This window comes from Bubalus bubalis, chromosome 11 (genome assembly GCF_019923935.1).
Source record: "Bubalus bubalis isolate 160015118507 breed Murrah chromosome 11, NDDB_SH_1, whole genome shotgun sequence".
Lineage (NCBI taxonomy): Eukaryota > Metazoa > Chordata > Mammalia > Artiodactyla > Bovidae > Bubalus > Bubalus bubalis.
Window position 1 is genome coordinate 63,136,631 of NC_059167.1, and position 20,645 is coordinate 63,157,275.

Genomic DNA, 20,645 nt, shown 5'->3' on the forward strand with positions numbered 1-20,645 from the left:
GAGCTAGCTCTGCAGTCAATTAATCCATGCTACTTATTCTGATATTCCTCACCATTTGCTCATTGCCAGACTGACTTGTCCCTCTTGTCCCTCTCAGAGTCTATCATTTGAGAGACTAATATGATTGACTTTGGCCAAATGGTAGAATTGTCTGATACTGAGATCAACAAATATTTGTGGCAAGGAGTTCAGTCTTTAAAGTCTACTTGGTTATATTGCTTTCTATTAAAAATATAATTTTATTTATGAATTGATTATTACATTTATAATCTTTAATATTTTTACTTTGAATTTTAAAAGTTCTTTCTCATGAATAAAATAGTCCAGGATGTTTAATATAGATATTGATATCTTGTTTTTTTTATCAGTGGCTTTTGAATTGTTTAGTAGTTTAAATCTCATTTGTCTGATGAGTTTGCAGTTCTCTCAACATCAGTATCCCTTTAATATGTCACTGTACAGAGAACAGAGCTAGAAAACAATAGCTACCTCATCAATAAATTTTAATCATTGAAACATCAGGGGTTTTTTTTTTGTGGTGTTTGTATATGACAACCAATTTAAAACTTCGGAGTGGAATTGATCCTAAATGTACCTCCATATGAACTTATTAATATGTATATAATTTTTTATTTTTGAAAATTATGTATTATCTTTCATCCTTTTAAATGTAGGTTTATTATTTCTCTATAAAAACAGGATAAGGAAAATTCTTACCAAATGAAAGGAAACTTTAGTTTAAAAATTGTGAGTGCTAACGAAAGTAAATGCCCCTTGACATTCTATGTTTTAAGTCTATTAAATAAAAGAAAATGACATTCTGTGATCTTTTAAGTTTGTTTGTGCTGTAGAACGTCAACTATATTTGAATTATATGTGCACAGTATTTCATATCAAATGTGAGTAGCCAGATGTGGAGATTTTTTTAACGCATTTCCCTTTCTAGATATAATGTAAAGTCACATGCTTCAGTTCCTTATTAAAATATATACATGTGACTCTACATAATGAATTACACAATTTCTCCTGATTTCATCCTAGAGTCATGTACTGATAAAGTTATGGTTGGAATAAATAAGTTCCATCAGTTGCATTTGGAAGATGTAACATACGACAATGTAAGAACCTGACTTAAATATTTGTCTTCCGGTGATTTTGTTAAGACTGCAGCCTTGTGCATTTTCTAAACAATATTTTGGAGAAGTCTCCTCTGTGGTTCAGACTTCTTTAAACTCATTAAACATTTCATATATTTTAGACATAAGTGTCATATGTACAGGTTAGATAGATTGAACAATAAATTATGAATACACAATTTGCCATATGTAAGGATCGAAGTTATGTCTATTTTGGTCATCTTATGTTATAAGGGTCTTGCCAGTACCTAGTTCTGAATACGAGCCCCATAAATATTTCTTGAATTAAAAAAAGACATACAAACACATTTTGTGATATTCATTTATCTCTTCTTATTAAGATAAAAACAAGAAAGGAGATGAAAATACTTGAGGCTGAAAAGTAAAGAAACTTAAAATATCTCTTTATGATTTAAAAATGAATTTATTTCTAGTGTATTCTCAAATAGTTCTAAATCTGTGGTATTTCCTGGCCTTTTTTGAACGGAGCAAATCAAGTTAAACTCAAGAAAGTCTACCCAGAATGCAATTAGTAGGCCTCCAATATTTGCAGGTCCTCTAAATTCACAACATTTTTGCCAGTGTCATCATATATTTAGGCTTAATGGTAAAAGAGAATGAACACTATTTTATTCCTATAATTATGTTTCAGTGCATGTGCTCCATTTCATCGTGTAGGCATGATGATGTTGGAGAGGAGCATGGATAGGGTATTGGAGAAGAGAAAAATGTGTACATAAGAGTATTACGGCAATTAAAAAGAAACACAACAAAGCTGTATTACAAACTGAATACCATAGGATCATTCAAAGTTCAGAACTGAAGCCCTTAAAAAAAACAATAGATGCTCTTCTGGCAGTTTCAGGTAGTCGTGATTACTGACACAGGCTATGAGAACAGCAATGACCTTAGACCCAGAAGGCATGTTTTCCAAGCCATCTGCCAAGAGGTTCTTTTGGCCATCTGCATGAGATAGCCAGTAAATGGTTTCTACTGAAGACATCTATGTATGGTGGAACAGAGCTATCATAGCAATTTTTTTGAAAAAACATTCTTCTTCAATTCAGTTTATTTCAATACTATATTAAAGTGCTTCATGAATGTGAAGTGATATGGAGTAACTGAATTCTTACCAAACTAGTTTTGGTCAGCATGTAAACAGAACTTTAAAATTTTCTTTAATATGAAATTTTCACAGTATTTGAGTTATTTGAGAAATGATGCCTTAACAGGTATGACATAGGTAAGAAATTGGGCTTAATGATCCAGATAATTATTTTTAATTCTAATACCTAAATGACTTTATATAAACATATTTCATCATTTGTTCAAAATTCAAAGGCAACAATGTTTAAGTATCATATATATATTTAAAGCATTTTTATATTCCTGGAAAATATTGTGCAATTTATAAAAATCCATTTTAGAGTCTGTAAGTAATTTAGTTACTTCGGTTGTTTCTAAATTACCTAAAATAGTTTTTTTAATATGCACACTACTTGGAAATTGAAGAAACATATATACATTTTATTTTATTTTGTTTTACTTTATTTTAGACCAGAGATGACTACCTATATATAGTGAATTAATCCCTAACATTATGAAAGTAACATTAATTACTTATGGAATTTTTATGTTTTAGCATTAAAAAAAGGACGATTTTGGATCACACCAGATCCTTATCACAAAGATGACAACATCCAGATTGGGCGTGAGGTGAAAATATCTTGCCAAGTAGAAGCTGTTCCTTCTGAGGAGTTAACATTTAGTTGGTTTAAAAATGGTCGTCCGTTAAGAAGTTCCGAGCGGATGGTTATTACGCAGACTGACCCGGATGTCTCCCCGGGAACGACCAACTTGGACATCATTGATTTAAAATTCACGGATTTTGGGACATACACATGTGTAGCATCTCTGAAGGGAGGCGGAATATCTGATATCAGTATTGATGTTAATATATCCAGCAGCACAGGTAAGAAGCATATTTATGATTTAAAAGATGTTCACATTGAGAACCTTTTTTTTTTTTAATGTTGAATATACAAAATAGTGTTCAATCAAGCTAAGAACATTCTTCTTTTCAAGAAGTTTCCTGAAACCAAAATCCTAACATTCTGAATGCCCAACAAATATCATGTTAAGAGACTTTGATATTTGATTAGATTTAGATTTACATGAAGTTTTGTTTAGATTTACATAAGGTTTTACAGAAATAATGCACATAAAAGTAATAATGTGGCCTATAATATATACAGACTTCTGGATTAGATGGTACCAGGTTTTAAATTATTAACTAGGAACTCTCTGTAAAGCCTGTAATTATATTAAATGATAAAGTTAAATACCAAATGTTGAAAGAATTGGGACAATTTTCAGAAAATTGAAACAAACAGAAACTATTTATTCCTAGGAATAAAATACCAAAAGATAATTTGAGTATTAAAATATGTTATATAAGAAATATATTTTCCACCAAGATAAAAAAAGATAAACGTGTTAAAATTATAATCAGATGTGACTCTTTGTAGACCTTTATGTTAGGATCTCTTGACAATGAGATTGACTAAATATAAAAATATATTGGAGTGAAATTTCTTCTATTAATTTAAGACCAAAAATATGTTATCAATTTTCTCTCAATCAAATGAACACCCTTAGGTGAGGAAAATTGCAGGGCTCTGGTATGGAGGACATATTAGCTTAATTCTTAGGATGTTTTGAAGCCCTGCAATTTTATGAACTGCAATGAGTATGCGTTTGGAGAACTCCAGTGTAGCTTTATTTGTTTTGACAGCTTGTTACTAGACTGAGTTTTAATTTAGAATTTTCATATAATCCGAGGGTGAGTAATATGTGTTGAAAACAAAGAGCACAAATGTAGATTGCAAACATACTCTGTTTTGAAGGAATTAAAATAGTCAACGTCTTCTTTCCAGTCAGGCAGTATTTTGATTGTTGTGTGTTAACAGATGGACTTGTGATTTTGTGTCTTCTCATGATTCCAAATTGCAATACACGCTGAATTTATTTTACTTCTTAAGGGATATAGTCCATACTTCAGGGTGACCAAATGTGCTTGCTTTTCACCATTCTAGATCATTTCTAAGGAATATTCCATTCTAGGGTGATGGATGGTACTTGTGTTTGGAAAGATGTTCTTTCCTAGGTAACAAACAATCAAAAACCACAACAATAACTATTTTATTCAAAATTTGTGTTATCCCTAGGAGATGGACTAATTTTAGGATATATAAGGAAATCTGTTGATATACTCAGTCATCATTCATTTACGTATTTATTCAATCAGCAAATAGCCATTGAATGCCTACATCAACATGCTAGGGGACACCTGATATATGATAATTCCTATAAGAGTAAGACAATTTTGTGAGATCCGTGGAATTTGCCCTTATTTATGAGAGACAATTTTCAAGTGATCTACATTCAATCATGACCATTGCTTTGTTTGTTTGCCTGGTTTTTGCTTGTTTCTTTTTTGGAACTGATGACACAAACTCATATGCAAAGAAGCAGTGTTCCTGTCCAAACAGAGCAGTCTATATACAATTAAATTTAGAGAGAGGAGGGAGGAGAAAATGGAGAGGAGACAAGAACATTATATAATTATTCACCAAGTGAATCCTAACACTCATTTTTATATAACCTAATAATATTGCCTGTTTGAAACTATGTATTGTAAATTACCAGCATTAATTTATGAAATTTCCAAAAATTTTTACAGGAAAATGCTAAATGATGATCAGAGAAGTAGAAAACACTCAAAATTACCTCTTAGTAATAACAATGTGGTTGTAATAAGGTTTTTTTAAACCATTATCATTTTGTCTGGTCACCAAAGGTGATAATACCCAAAATAAAGGAGATATATTTTTGTTTGTTTGTTTTAAACATTTTATTTTGTATTGAAGTATAGCCAATTAGCAATGTTGTGGTAATTTCAGGTGAACAGTGAAGGGTCTCAGCCATACATATATATGTATCAATTCTCCCCCAAAGTCCCCTCCCATCCAGGTTGGAACATAACACTGAGTAGTGTTCTATGTGCTATATAATAGTTCCTTGCTGGTTATCCATTTTTAATATAGCAGTGTGTACCTTCCCCAAATGACCTTCTGCAAATCCCTAACTGTTCCTTCCCCTCCACCCCAACCCAGCAACCATAAGTTTGTTTTCTAAGTCTGTCTCTTTCTGTTTTGTAAATAAGTTCATTTGTATCATTTCTTTTTAGATTCCACATATAAGGGATATCATAGGATATCTCTAAAGGAGATATGTTAAATCTTTTTCCAAAACATTTCCCTTTTCTGCCCTACCCACCACAGACAGACCTGGTTGTCTGTCCCCTCACTTGAGTGGAAACTCCATGAAGTCTGGGAACCTGTCCATATTGTTCATTGTTGTGATCTCAGCCTTTGGAACATTACATGGCACTTAGAAGATAATAAATAATTATTACATCAAAACAGTAAACTAATCTGTGCATGTAGCTTTCCCTTTAGGTTTGCTTTCCTCCTCCTATTATTACCTTCCCAAGATAGACATTTGGTGTTGTAATTCCTGATCATATAATTCTTTACTGACTTTAAGAAAAGTCATTCAAAAGACCAATTTATACTATGATTTAATGTGCTACAACTCTCAGGGACAGGACTGGCTCCATAATTTGTGGTGTTCAGTGAAAAATTGTTAAGGCATATCCCTTGTTCAGAACTTGATAAGAATTTCTTGATGGCAATATCAAAGCATTAAACCAAGTGAGGAGGCCTTTCTAAACATGGCTGCACAGGTGACATGCTTGCAGGGCAATCTGTGTGGGGAATTGTATTTTGATAGAGATTCACAGAAGATGATGTTTAAAGGATAAGTCACTGAAGGAGATTTCATATTCTGTTTTCATGCTGAAACTGGATTTGATGTTTCATTTTGCTCACAGTACAGTAGAATACCACCAGACTACAACATAAAGATCTGTAGACGGGAGATTGTGTGATTCAGTTGGTATCAATAAAAATTGTATTTATCCCTACAAAGTAGGGAAAATACTTAAAGAGTGCTTTGATATGAAATATAGAGAGATTACTGGGAAATAGAGTTTGAATAAGCTATAGGATGCAGGATGCTATGATGAATGGCGTCACTGACTTGATGGACATGAGTTTGAGCAAGCTCCAGGAGTTAGTGATGGACAAGGAAGCCTGGGAGTGCTTCAGTCCACGGGGTCGCAAAGAGTCAGACACGACTGAGTGACTGAACTTAATTGAACTGATAGCATGCAGGAAAATCCTGAACTATATTAATTCTATGAACCACATAGAATTCAGAGGAAATTCCCACAAATTGGGTGAGTGAAGTCAAAGAAAAGGAAACTACTGTTTAGACGTAAGTACATAATGTGAGGCTGTTTTGCATTTTGTTATTATACTAGTTTAAGAAATTTATAATTGTTGTTTCTTATTTGTTAAACTGTGTATATGTTAAGTGTAAGCAAATTTAGGATGAAATTTTAAATTAAAAAAAATCCGAACCTTTGTTTTCCATACAGAATCTTATATTGAATCTTATTTGTTACTGTTTGAATATGCATATATGAAATTCATTAAGAAGAGAATGAGGTACCATTAAGATAGTTCTGCCTAATAGATTGAAAACTGTTTCTTTAAATGACAGAACTGCATTTCCAGATCTGTGTTTGAAGACTTTAATATTGAAATATAAAATATCTCAGGAAGGTAAATCCTAGTTTACAGAATTATTACTATTTATAAAAGACAATGATTTGACTAAAAAAAGCTTAAAAGAGAGAGGCTCCATGTGTTTTGGAGTTTGCCTCCTACATCTTATTGAATAATGAAAATTATGATATATGTGATAATAGATTAAGTCTTCTTTTTACTTTAATTTCTTATTAGAAATATTTTTTCCTCCTGATGCTACAAATATGCAGACTGTTTTATTATGAGTGTTTGTTGTTCTGTCAATTTAGAATTCATGTTCCTTGCAGATTCTTTTACTATGTTACTGCTCTGTGTATCTGGCTCTATGTCTCATGGTGACAGATAATGGGCCTTGCCCATTGGGAGCTTACAGTCTAAGTTGTCAAATTACTTAGCTGTCAGATGATTTAAAAACTAGGCACAAGATATAGTGGAATAGATATTGTACTTAAAGTTTGATTAGACTTCTGTAGGAATTGTGAATGTTTTTGTCAACATTGACAAAATGTTGGCCCAGGAAAATTCCACAGAAAAACAATATTTGAGTTAAATCTTGATAGAAGTAACACTGTGACAGTGGCAGTGAAGTGAGAATACATTCGGCAGAATATACAGGATGAAGGAAGTCCCAGAAATCCTATGTGATTATTGCTTTTTATGTAGAATTAATATCAGCTGATGTTAATAAAAGCAAGTTTTATTGGTTTGTTTTATTTTATTGTTATCATTAATGAAGAATATTTTATGTGTCTAGACTACAAATAAGTTTTAAAAAACATTTAGTAATCACTGGCAAGTTCTTAACTTAAAAAATGAATATACTGAAATATTAACTGTTGCAATTAAATCTTATAAAATGAAAATCCTTCACATACTTGCTGGAAAATGCACATAAATTTTAGCCTAAAATTTTGGTAACAGTCAAAATAATCCTCAAAATATTATCACTTAACTGTTATACATTTCAGTTCAGTTCAGTTTAGTCACCCAGCCATGTCCGACTCTTTGTGACCCCATGAATCGCAGCACACCAGGCCTCTCTGCTCATCACCAACTCCTGGAGTTCACTCAAACTCATGTCCATCGAGTTGGTGATGCCATCCAGCCATCTCATCCTCTGTCGTTCCCTTCTCCTCCTGCCCCCAATCCCTCCCAGCATCAGGGTCTTTTCCAATGAGTCAACTCTTCCCATGAGGTGGCTAAAGTACTGGAGTTTCAGACTCAGCATCAGTCCTTCCAATGAACACCCAGGACTGACCTCCCTTAGGATGGACTGGTTGGATCTCCTTGCAGTCCAAGGGACTCTCAAGAGTCTTCTCCAACACCACAGTTCAAAAGCATCAATTCCTCGGCGCTCAGCTTTCTTCACAGTCCAACTCTCACATCCATACGTGACCACTGGAAAAACCATAGCCTTGACTAGATGGACCTTTATTGGCAAAGTGATGTCTCTGCATTTGAATATGCTATCTAGGTTGGTCATAACTTTCCTTCCAAGGAGTAAGCGTCTTTTAATTTCATGGCTGCAGTCACCATCTGCAGTGATTTTGGAGCCCCCAAAAATAAAGTCTGAAATGTTTCCCCATCTATGTCCCATGAAGTGATGGGACCAGATGCCTTGATCTTCGTTTTCTGAATGTTGAGCTTTAAGCCAACTTTTTCACTCTCCTCTTCCACATTCATCAAGAGGCTCTTTAGTTCCTCTTCACTTTCTGCCATAAGGATGGTGTCATCTGCATATCTGAGGTTATTATACGTCTCCCGGAAAACTTGATTCAGCTTGTGCTTCCTCCAGCCCAGCATTTCTCATGATGTACTCTGCATATAAGTTAAAAAACCAGGGTGACAATATACAGCCTTGACGTACTCCTTTTCCTATTTGGAACCAGTCTGTTGTTCCATGTCCAGTTCTAACTGTTGCTTCCTAACCTGCATATAGGTTTCTCAAGAGGCAGGTCAGGTGGTCTGGTATTCCCATCTGTTTCAGAATTTCCCACAGTTTATTGTGATCCACACCGTCAAAGGCTTTGGCATAGTCAATAAAGCAGAAATAGATATTATACATTCATGTAAGTATAAATGTTATAGATTGTCAATTTTCAGAGGGCTTGCTGAATAACATTCCATTGCCTCCTGTAGTATTGTTCTGCATCAAGTCCTTTGGTGCTCCTGAGCTTGCATGTGTTCCTTTGCATGACCTGAAAACTTGTAGGTTTATACTAAACTTTGAAGCCTGCATTATGCCTAGAAAATACAAACAGTGAGACTGGTGATCTGTGGAATTCCGTGGTGAGACATCTGGTGGGCAAATATAACAGAAGACTTGATACAAATTTGAAATTTTTTTTTTCTTCCCTGTTAAGGTAGAAGAGTATTTTATAAAGCAGAAAATGGAGCAAGATTTAGAGGATTAAACTGTAGCTAGCAATATAAACATAGGTGCACAGAGAAGGTGACAAATTGAGAAAGTTAGTTTGAAATTTTCTCTTTGCTTCCAACTACCTGACTAGATACTATAATTATGATAGTTAAGTGTCTGTGCAAGTATTCCCATTTTTGAAATGAAAGTTCTTGATAATATAGGACTATGATACACAACTAATAAGAATAGTTAATGAGCATGAGAGCAAAAGACAAATGATTATCTTATTGGATTTACCTCTTTGCCATTTTCAACTTATGGAGGTGTAGAGACTCATGAAATTGTGCTTATTAGAACTAAAGTTTTAGAGAATGACAATAGTGAGTGATAGATCACTTTATACAAGAGCAAGTCATAAGTAAGACTAACACATGTAAGAACTGACAATGATTTGACCAGAGGAAGCTTCCATGTAGCCAAAAAGTTATGGAATTGGTTCCTAAATTACTGGACACAGAAATCATTTTCTTCCTTGACTCCAAAACTGTGAGTTTCAACAAATGACCTCCACACGGAGATAACTGATGGAGAACAGAGAATAGCAATCTTTTTCTGTAGAGTCTAATAGTAAATATTTTCAGTTTTTCAGGCTACATGGTTTCTGTTGCAACTATTCTACTTTGCTAATACAGTAGGAAAGCTGCCACGGCAATAAAATGATTGGGTACTGCTTTTTTCTAATGAAACTCTTTATTTAGAAAAACAAGTAGTGAACCACATTTTGCCCATAGGCCGTAGTGTGCTAACCTCAAACCTAGACTTCTGAAACCCTGTTAATTAAGAAAGAAAATCATAACAAACCTGAACTCTGTGAACTTACTATGAAATTAAGTTAAATCTACATATAATTTATTTGTGTATACAAACAATAATATATTTTCTAATGATTGAGGCAAAAATCTTGGTTATTCCTTATTTCAGATGTCCATGTATGCAGGTGACCCTTGAACAACATGGAGGCTAAGGATGCTGACTTCTGAGCTGTGGAAAATCAGAGTATAATGTTGTAATAGGGCCGTCCATATTCTAGATTCCTTCATATCTGAGGTTCCCCATCCTCTAATTCAACCAACCCGAGATCATGCAGTGCTATAGTGCTTGTCTATTGATAATCCATGTAGTTTGAATCCATATGGTTCAAGGTCAACTATATTTTACTGGCTTCTTGTTAAATTAATCATTCTCTGCTAGGCTACCCAGTTTTCAAGGGTTCCTGAGATTACTTTGCAATTGCTCGTCTCATTCCTAGCAGGCAAGATTTTCTGCTGCTGTCTCCATTCTGTTTGTGAACTCTTTCACCATTTTTTTTTTCCAATCAATTTCTATATATTTAATTTTGAATGGCTGAGGAAAGAATAAAAAACAAACAAACAAACTTTAAAACAGTGAGACATACTCTGAACTTTATAGCTTCTCCTGCTTATGGAAACATCTGAATGGATGATTGGCTGCTTTTCACATTGGCTTCAGGCAAAGTTTCATACAGATTGTATTTACTCTTTAGGTGTTGAAAATTCCTATCTTTCAGTTGACTCTTATGTTGATTGCAAGGGATATTATATCTGTCCTTGATAAGGGCCAAAAAGAAGGTGAGTATTTTGATCAAGGTGTCAATAGGGAACCTGTCCCCCTAAAAGCTTCGAATTATCTCTTCTACAGCTTTTTCCACTTTCTTTTCATAACTGAAAATGCCTCTTCACCAGCACTGGGACTGGAATTAAGCATGGCTAACAATTATCTTTACTGTGCTTCTTAGACACTCAAATTCCTATAGTGCTTAATGAACTTACCAGAGGAAAAAATGAACTATTAAATATTATTTTTATTGACCATGTACACAGAACATTCCTTAGGAAATATTCGTCTGTGGCATGCTCATAGAGATACCTAATTCCATTCATTTGTGCTTTCACAGTAAATGGTGGTATTAATGTCAGCCTACATGGCAGGCATGGTTATAAAACTCATATTTAGGTATATAAAATTTTACCAAGAAGAAAATTTTATGCTTAATGTTGCCTATCAGAAAATAGGTTTTATTCTGTAAATTAAATGTGTTTTATATAAAATTCATTTAATAATTTACAATTATTTATTCTGCTCATGTTATTAGTCTTTCATCGTTCTGCAGCTGGTGAAGATTTTCTACATAGGAGACATGTGAACACAACAGTCTAGAAGTGTTGGGAGTACTTAGAGTAATTGTCTGGAATCTGTGTTTGAATGAGCAGTACAATTTTTATTCAGATTATATGTTTAAAATAATAAAAGAAAAAACAGCAGTTTTCTAAAAATGGTGTGAAATGAAGTCGCTCAGTCGTTTCCGACTCTTTGTGACCCCATGGACTGTAGCCTACCAGGCTCCTCCGTCCATGGGATGTTCCAGGCGAGAACACTGGAGTGGGTTGCCATTGCCTTCTCCAACCCCAATCTCCAACCCAGGGATTGAATCCAGGCGTCCCACATTGTAGGCAGACGCTCTACCAGCTGAGCCACAGGGAAGTCCAAAAATGGTGTACTGACACTAAATTAAGTTTGAGAAAATGTCAGTTATCCACATGAGATATTATTTTTATATTATTATTGATACTATCATTTAGCTTCAGGTAGCATTGACTCTTTGGAGCTAAAGTCCAGTTCCCTATTGATATCAGCCATTCAAACAGTCAAAGAAAAAAATCCATGATTGAATATTTTTAGAGTAAGATACCTCCAGAAGGCTTAGCAAATGCCACATTAAAATATGCTGAATGACCTAGGAGAGAAATTGCTAAAATTGCACAAAATAAAGGTGTAGAGATGTGTTAAATCAATTGACAGCACTTTATGGAAGCTTCCTGAAACTTCTGATTTTTTTTTTTTTATAAAAAATAGGAAACCCACGACAAGAAATGAACACAGTATTTACAACTTAAGTCATTGGTATTTTTTCCTTCCTTTTGGTATATCTGACCTTTGTTTCACAAGCCCTCAGCCTTAGAAAATCCATTCTTAGTGGAGGAAGATTTAACGTTGAGAGACAAAGGTTAACTGATAATTCAAGTAGGAATAATGCCAAGTGTCCTCATATGGCAAAGGGGAATTAAATAGACCTGTCATCTACAATTCAGGGATTAATTCATTAAATGTAGTGCATTTTCAATCCCCCAAAATATTTATTAAACAACCACTGTAAGGAAAGGGATACAGGAAGAAATAGAGATGTGTAGGATCTTATTCATGGGTTTTATATCCCCAAAACTCAAAAATTTTTATTAACAGATAGTCTTGCATTTGCTCTATAAATTATTAGAGTGATATAGAAGAATACAGGATGAAACTATTCAGTCTATTCCACATAAAGCAGGTGGTGTCTGAGCTGGATTAAGAATGGGAATAATATGGCATTAGATCTTTGAAGGAAATGAATGTAATTAGATCTCCTTCACACAGCCAAGGATGGCCACAGACTTTTATCATTGTAGCAGCATGACCAGATTGGTGTTTGGAGGGCTTATTCATCGGATGAATTTGCAGTGTTCTAAAATGAGATAATTAGAGGAAGGATGGTGAACAATTAGGAGAGCATTCAAGAAACATTTCAGAAGCTTCACACTCAATCATCTGGGGAAAGAAAACCTTCCCTCTGTTTCTCCAATAGTGTAGACTACCTTTGCATCATGGCAAGGTATTCAGTGAGTCATTTAGCAATAATGTGAAAGAGGAGGCAGAAAAATTTTGTTAGGAAATAAATTAAGGCGTTGGAGATACACATTTCTTTAATGGATGTGTCATGTGAGAGAAAATACAGAAAGCTTGTGTGTGTGTGTGTGTGTGTGTGTGTGTGTGTACTTAGTCACTCAGTCATGTTCCACTCTTTGTGATGTCATGGACTGTAGCCCACCAGGCTCTTCTGTCCATGTAGTATTCCAGGCAGGGTTACTGGAGTGGGTTGCCAAAAAGCTTAGCTGGTAGAAACAGCATGAGACTCACTCACAAACTGTATCTGAGAAGTGAGGTAGCCTGTTTACATCTTCAGTTCTTTTTCACCACAGCTTTAGGATACTTTGAAGAAACAGAATGGAAAATGGAATATGACTTAAAAAAAAAAAAGAGTCTACCTATCAGAACATGTGTGTGGTATTTGTGGGTGGTTGGGGTGGAAGTTTATTCAGCTGAAGAGTTTGATAGAAATCAAATGAGGTGCTGAGGGACACACAGCCTCGTTACAGGGCAGTTAAGTCAGTGACCAATGCACTCAAGTCAATTTGAGAAGTGTCTGACTGACATCAGGCAGCTTAGTGTGTATAGAGCCTGGGACTTGGGTCCAGGCCCAAATTTACTACTTAATAGCATTGTGACCTTGGGTCTGGCTAGACCCCAAAACTTCCATCTGTAGAATAAAGGGATCACCTGGATAACTGATTTCTAAATGGTGTTCCAATGACAACTAGAGATTTCTAAAAACTATCCTTGGGGGCTGCTAAACTGCAGGAGGAAGGGTAGTAACCAGTTAAGAGTTTTACCCTTTTTATTTACCTTCCAATTTCAAATATAACAAAGCCTCTCTCTCTCTTTTTTTTATAGTCATTATTTTGTAATAACTTTATTTTTTACTTTAGAAAGTTGATATTTCACTTTTAAAATTTTTATTCGAGTATAGTTGATTTACAATGTTGTGTTAGTTTCAGGTGTGGGCTTCCCAGGTGGCTCAGTGGTAAAGAATCGCCTACCAGTGCAGGAGATGTGAGTCCTATCCTTGGGTCAGTAAGATCCCCTGGAATAGGAAATGGCAACCCACTTCAGTATTCTTGCTTGGAAAATTCATTTGGGCAGAGGAGTATGGAGGGCCACAGTCCATGGGATTGCAAAGAGTCAGACACGACTGAGTACACATGTAGGCTGGGTTAGTTTCAGGTGTACAGCAAACTAATTCAGCTATTTTATACACATATCCACTCTTTTTCAGAGTCTTTTCCCATATAGGTCATTGCAGAGTACTGAGTAGACTTCTTGTGCTATCGAGTAGGTCCTTATTAGTTATCTGTTTTTTTTTTAAACTTTACAATATTGTATTAGTTTTGCCAAATATCAAAATGAATCCACCACAGGTATACATGTGTTCCCCATCCTGAACCCTCCTCCCTCCTCCCTCCCCATACCATCCCTCTGGGTCGTCCCAGTGCACCAGCTCCAAGCATCCAGTATCGTGCATCGAACCTGGACTGGCGACTCATTTCATACATGATATTATACATGTTTCAATGCCATTCTCCCAAATCTTCCCACCCTCTCCCTCTCCATATGGACTCCACAGAGTCCATAAGACTGATCTATACATCAGTATCTCTCTTTTTTATATAGAACTTCTGTCTAAGATTATATTTGGACAGAGAATTCTGACTCAAGTTCACAAAACATATATGTGTGCACACAGTAGTAAGCACACGTAGTTGAAAGCCATTTGCTTAGATGAGTTCTTCCATTCCTTCCAAAGTATGTTATTCTTTTTATGGTTCCAAAGAGTTCAACTTCATTTCAGCATATGGTAATCCCACATTCTGATTGAAGGATGTTAGGTCTGAATGAGGGATTTAAGGAAAAGTCTGAAAGGATAAATTGGTTTGGGAGTAGTTGTACCCTAAGGGTTGATAAGACATCCTCAAGTTTCTGGTGACCAATTAGAAAGTAGGGTTTGATGGTTGAGAGAAAGTTCAGAAGTAGAACATGGACTTCACAAGCAATTTCATTATTTAGAAGTAGATCATCTTATCCAAGGAGAGAATATGAAGCAAAACAAACAAAAATAATGTCCAAGAATATGGTGGAAAAAGCAGAAACCATGCAGAAAAAAAAAATAGTCAGTGGAAGTCAAGGAAAAAAAAATGCCTTAGTTTGTGTGAAAGACAGGAATATCCAGTGGCATCCTTCATGAACAACAGCTTTAGAGCCTTCAGTACCTTTTCATCAGCATGAAGAGGCATGTGAAAGATTGTATTTATTTCAAGTACTTTAATATTGATGCATAGATTTTGATAATAGAAGCAAGCTCTAATTTTCTTCAAGCGAAAGGATTGGGGATTGAAGGAGGGAAGGTGGGAGAAAAGGAGACAGAAAATAAGGGAGAGAATGAGAGAAAGAGAGATTTATAGACAGTAACAATTACACTAATTCTGTTTTCAGTGAGATCATTTAAAGAGGTGAGAAGGAATATTTGAAACATTTTTAGTTGGCCTTGCCAGGAAGTTGAAAGTTGTTTTGAGAAGCATAAATTTTATCAATATTGATACTGCTTACTTTGAGGAGAGCATAAATGCAAAGATTGGCTGCATTAAATTAATTCTGTTTTCTATAGTAGTTGATAAAACATTAATCATGTTTTTATAGTAGGGTTTTCTCAAAAAATTGAATCTAACGAATGATGAAAATAACATCAGATTTACAGCTTTCTTCTAATTATCATCTTAAAACATCCAACAGTTTTTTTCCTCAAATTTAAGAACAAAGGTTCTATCTTATGTACATGCTCTCTCACTTCAGTTGTGGCCAACTCTTTGGGAGCCCATGGACCATAGGCCACCAGGCTCCTCTGTCCATGGAATTTTCCAGGCAAGAATACTGGAGTGCATTGTCATGCCTCTTCCAGGGAATCTTCCTGAACCTGAGATCCAACTAGTGTCTGCTGTGTCTCCTTCTTTGCAGGCAGATTCTTTGACCACTGATCCACAAGGGAAGCCCCCGTTGTATAGTTTAACAGTGGTTAATTAACTGTTGTCTAATTACTGTGTCATGTGTTGAGGACTTCCTTCACTTGGCAGAATTAAACACTTTTTAAAATTCCAAGATTACAGTGAGATAAGAACAAGTCAATGAGAAATAGGAAGGGATGCCCAATTTATGTTTCCTACACCCTTCATCCATTTATAAATTCAAGCAATGGGGACATGGAAACTATTTAAATTTTAAATGTCTGTATAGACATTCCTCTAATCTATAGGGCTGAACACCATTAGTTAGTTTCCTAATTTGCACTTAAAGTTATAACTACCAATACTTTATGCAAGTTAAAGAAAGAATTGTGAAAATTATATTCATTAACTGATAAAAAAAGTGTCACCATCAAATTTATAGTAGCGAATGGATGTAAATCAGGGTATATTACTAAAGCTACAATACCAGGACTCTGCATCTCTTGCCTAGAGGAGAAGATAGAGATGTGGGGAGATTCACTACTGATAGAATTATGATAACACTTGGGATTTTTATGTTATTTTTAAATGACACTACCAAGCTACCATTATCAATTGAAGAACAGAGAAATAAATAGAAGTGTCTATAGAAACTAGATCCATAGACTAACAGTTTGATCACTATTTTACTTTATGTAATAGCAATAAATCTAGAATCTTAGATCTCTGGCAGTCGATAGAAAATTGTTATAGTGATATAATTTGTTTGTATTGTCTATTCGTTTTACAGTTTGGAATGTCTTCAATCTAAGCTATTTCTTTCAATAACTCCAAAATAGAAGTTAGAACTACCATTAGTGCAAAGGACTTTGCCCTCTAAATCAGCTTACATTTTAATGTGAAAAGGGCCTCATTAGTTTTCATAGTCTTAAGTTTTCATCCTTCATTGTGAGATATCAGTGAGGTTAGACAAGAGATTAAATACAATTAGTAAAGCATTGCAATTAGGATTTTGGTGGCACAATTTAAGGATATTTATGAACTCTGGATATCTATTTTTAAATAAAAGCAAAAGATAATTTGGTCAGGTTCCTAGATATCTATTTTGTAAAACAATTTTAAAATATTTCTAAATGTCTCGGTTATTGGAATTGTTTTTAAATACTGAGGACATTTATAGATTTCCTGGTACCTTTCATTTTATAGAGTGGAAAATGGGATCCCAAAGTTTAGAGGTACTTGTTCACTTCCTATGATCACATCCTAATTCAAGTTTATGATCTCAGATTCCAAATTCAGTATAAGGTTGCAGCAGCTTACATTAAATGAGTATTTCCCTTTAGTATCTCAGGTGATTCTTATATTCAGTTATACCATTTAACAAGGGCCTTTCATGAAAGGATTACTGTAGACAGGTATTAAAATATTCTAAGAGGAATTCATGTAACAGTCTAGTCGGGTTATGTGTTGGATTGCTGACAGAGCACAACACTCTCTCCTACTCTGAGAACATCACTTCAAAGTGTGTTAGGATGTCAGGTTCTGTTTGCCTATCTCCTATCCCTGTCACTAAAATGAGACAAAGCCTTACCCTGTTCTGACCTAGGTGTATAGATTGAACACTATTCTTTTCATCAAAAAAGACCACTTTCAGCATTATGCTAGGTTAAAAATCCTCTAGTGCAATTGAACATGATGTTACTTGTCTTGTCCTAGCTTCCTGAGAAGAGAGGACCCAGGGTCTGTATCTTTAAAATCCTGCCTAACCACATCTAGAGGTGTGTGCTCCTGAATGGTGTAAATTGATGTGTTAAAGTAACCTGAGACTATACATTAAAACTTCCAGCGTGCCAGTGTAGATAACATTGTCAATGAAATATTTTTTTTTAACTTTTATAGCAGCATAACAAAAACAGAATAATGCTTGAACTGTAAGCATGTAACTTAGTGTACACACCCAGTTAAAGAAGCGAAGTATTAGCAATGCTGAAGCATTTCAAAATGTTGAACACAGGTCAATTCTAACTGCAAAACCTAGGCCCTTTACAAAAGACACACAGCTTCTCAATAGAACGAGCACAGGTAGTATAATTTCAGGCTCAAGAGATAAACTATGAGAAATTTATTTTTGATAAGTGACTCCGTCTCAGAAAACCCAAATCATGTCATGTCTGCCTTCTTACCTCTTTGACTAAAGAATTAGAGACTGAGCAGTCCAGTTGAGTGAAAGTTAACCTAAGAGACAGCCTAGGCTCAGAAATAAAGAGTTTTAGAAAAGAGAACAAGACGATAATCTCCAGGGGAATGGAAGAACTGAGGATACCAGGTTTCTTTCAAGTACATAAATAAATCAGGTAAATAAATCAGAGTTTCCCAAATTTTAGGGATATTCTATCAGTAATAATGATGAGATTAGAAAGATGTGAACTGAGAAGCATATGATTGCACTTTAAAAAGAGGTTCCATGCACAATATGAAATATATTGGCAATTAAAATATGCAAAGTAGAAATAATAAAATGACAAGCAGTTCAAATGTCTGCACTCTAAAATGCATTTAGTGTGACTAACAGTGCCCTATAAATGAAACATAAGTAGTCCACTTTTACCAAGACTGTCTAAATAATACTTGTAAACAGAATATATTTAGTTGACATTTAAATGGAATTATCCTTGCTTAGGAATAAAATGCAATGTAAAACTACATTAATAAAATGGTAGTAAACTCTATTCATACATTTGTTAGCTTAGAATGAGTTATATGTCCTTCCTATCAATGACGTTATATGAGTTTTTAATGTGGCTCCAAAATTAGGCCCATATTTTTGTTGTAGCATTCTATACTTCTACAGAGTGGCAGGTTGAATCATAAAATGCAATCGTGCATGTGTAGAAATTTTCTTAATAAAGTCACCATGTGTTATAAGAAAGATCTATGTTTTATTTGACCAATTGTCTGCTAATGGATCTGTTAATTAAAACTCATTTGTTCTAAAGAACTGCCCAGATCTGTTGGTGAAACATTGTGTTCACTGGTTTTCGCTATGCTCTTGACAAAGCATGAAAGAGCCAGCTTTATTTAGCTTAAAATGTTTGTTAAAATGGTGAGAGTGTCTATTTCCACAGGATAAGGCATATTCATTGGTACATAATCAGTGATGTAGTTAGGGAATTTGTAAACCACAGACATTATTCAGACTGATCATTTATAAAAGGCCAAACAATGTCACATGGATTCTACAAGGAGACAAATGGCCTTTTTATTATAGAAGTAAATTGATTTTTCTAGCCATTTGTCATTGAGGAGTTTACCTCTGTGACCAATAGTTGCTCTTGAAAATAAAATAAACTGTGAATTTCTTTAAAGCACCTTTTTTTTTCTATGCTTTCATTAAGTACCTTTGATATATAGTTTATAGCTTATCCTCTTTTTAATTTAGAATTCCTCATCCGAAGAAGCGATCACATAATTAACATGATCAGACAGTTCATTTTTGCTTATTTGTCCCTGGTTTTCATGGCAACACCCTGACCTTTGTGAAAGTGGACAGCGCTGACATTTTGTCATCCTCATAAGGGAGGGACATATGTATTTAGGAACGTCCAGACCTCATTACTTCATAGAAATAGACTGAGACCTAGAATATCTGCATTATGTGCCATTTTATAATTCTATCCAAACACACAGATCAAGTTATTGTATCTAATGGCAGAAATCTGCAACCTGCTTTCTTCGGATGGCTTTGGGGAATGTCTCTGACTATGCAGATTGAAAAGGTTCATTCCTATCCTTTCCAAAATGTTATCTTCTTCAAATAATGTCATCATCTGAAATGAAACACATATTGCCAAGAAAGCTGAAAATGGCAATGATAATATATATATTATATATATAATGTATAATCAATACATATAATTACTTAATATATATTTATAAGTATACATAATATATTTATATAAAATATATAACTTATAAATAGATCTATATAAATATAAAATAAATAAATATAAAATATTAAAATATAAACAATACATTTATATAATGTAAATAAATATTTAATTTATATAAATATAGTATATAATTTTATATACATATATATATACACACACATATATTACCAGTCAGTCAGTTCAGTTGCTCAATCATTTCTGACTCTTTGAAACCACATGGACCACAGCACACCAGACTTCCCTGTCCATCACCAACTCCCAGAGCCTGTTCAAACTCATGTCCATCAGTCGGTAATGCCATCCAACCATCTTATCCCCTGTCATCCCCTTCTCCTCCTGCCTTCAGTCTTTCCCAGCATCAGGGTCTTTTCCAATGAGTCAGGTCTTTGCATCAGGTGGCCAAAGTATTGGAGTTTCATATATATATATATATATTTTTTTTTTTTTCAGTATTTGAGACATCAGAAGTATGAATAAAATAAAATCTTGGCCCTAATATACATATATATACAGAACAATAAAATACAGTCATAGTCATTAATGTTTGTGGTGATTTAGTTGCTAAGTTCTGTCTGACTCTTTGTGACCCCATGGACTGTAGCCCACGAGGCACGTCTGTCCATGGGATTTTCCAGGCAAGAATACTGGAGTGGGTTGCCATTTCCTTCTCCAGGGGACCTTCCTCACCAAGGGATTGAACCTGCATCTCCTCACACACCTCTTTTATTTGCAGG

The 20,645-nt window shown here is 34.6% G+C and overlaps 1 protein-coding gene across 1 annotated transcript in view; it reads left to right on the forward strand.

Annotated features, from left to right (window-relative positions):
- Positions 1 to 20,645, forward strand: part of MDGA2 (MAM domain containing glycosylphosphatidylinositol anchor 2) — a 912,048-nt gene that overhangs the window by 640,927 nt on the left and 250,476 nt on the right. Inside the window, exon 7 of the mRNA XM_025295819.3 lies at positions 2,779 to 3,108. Within this exon, the coding sequence (XP_025151604.2) occupies positions 2,779 to 3,108 (330 nt within the window). The remainder of the gene's footprint in view (positions 1 to 2,778; positions 3,109 to 20,645) is intronic.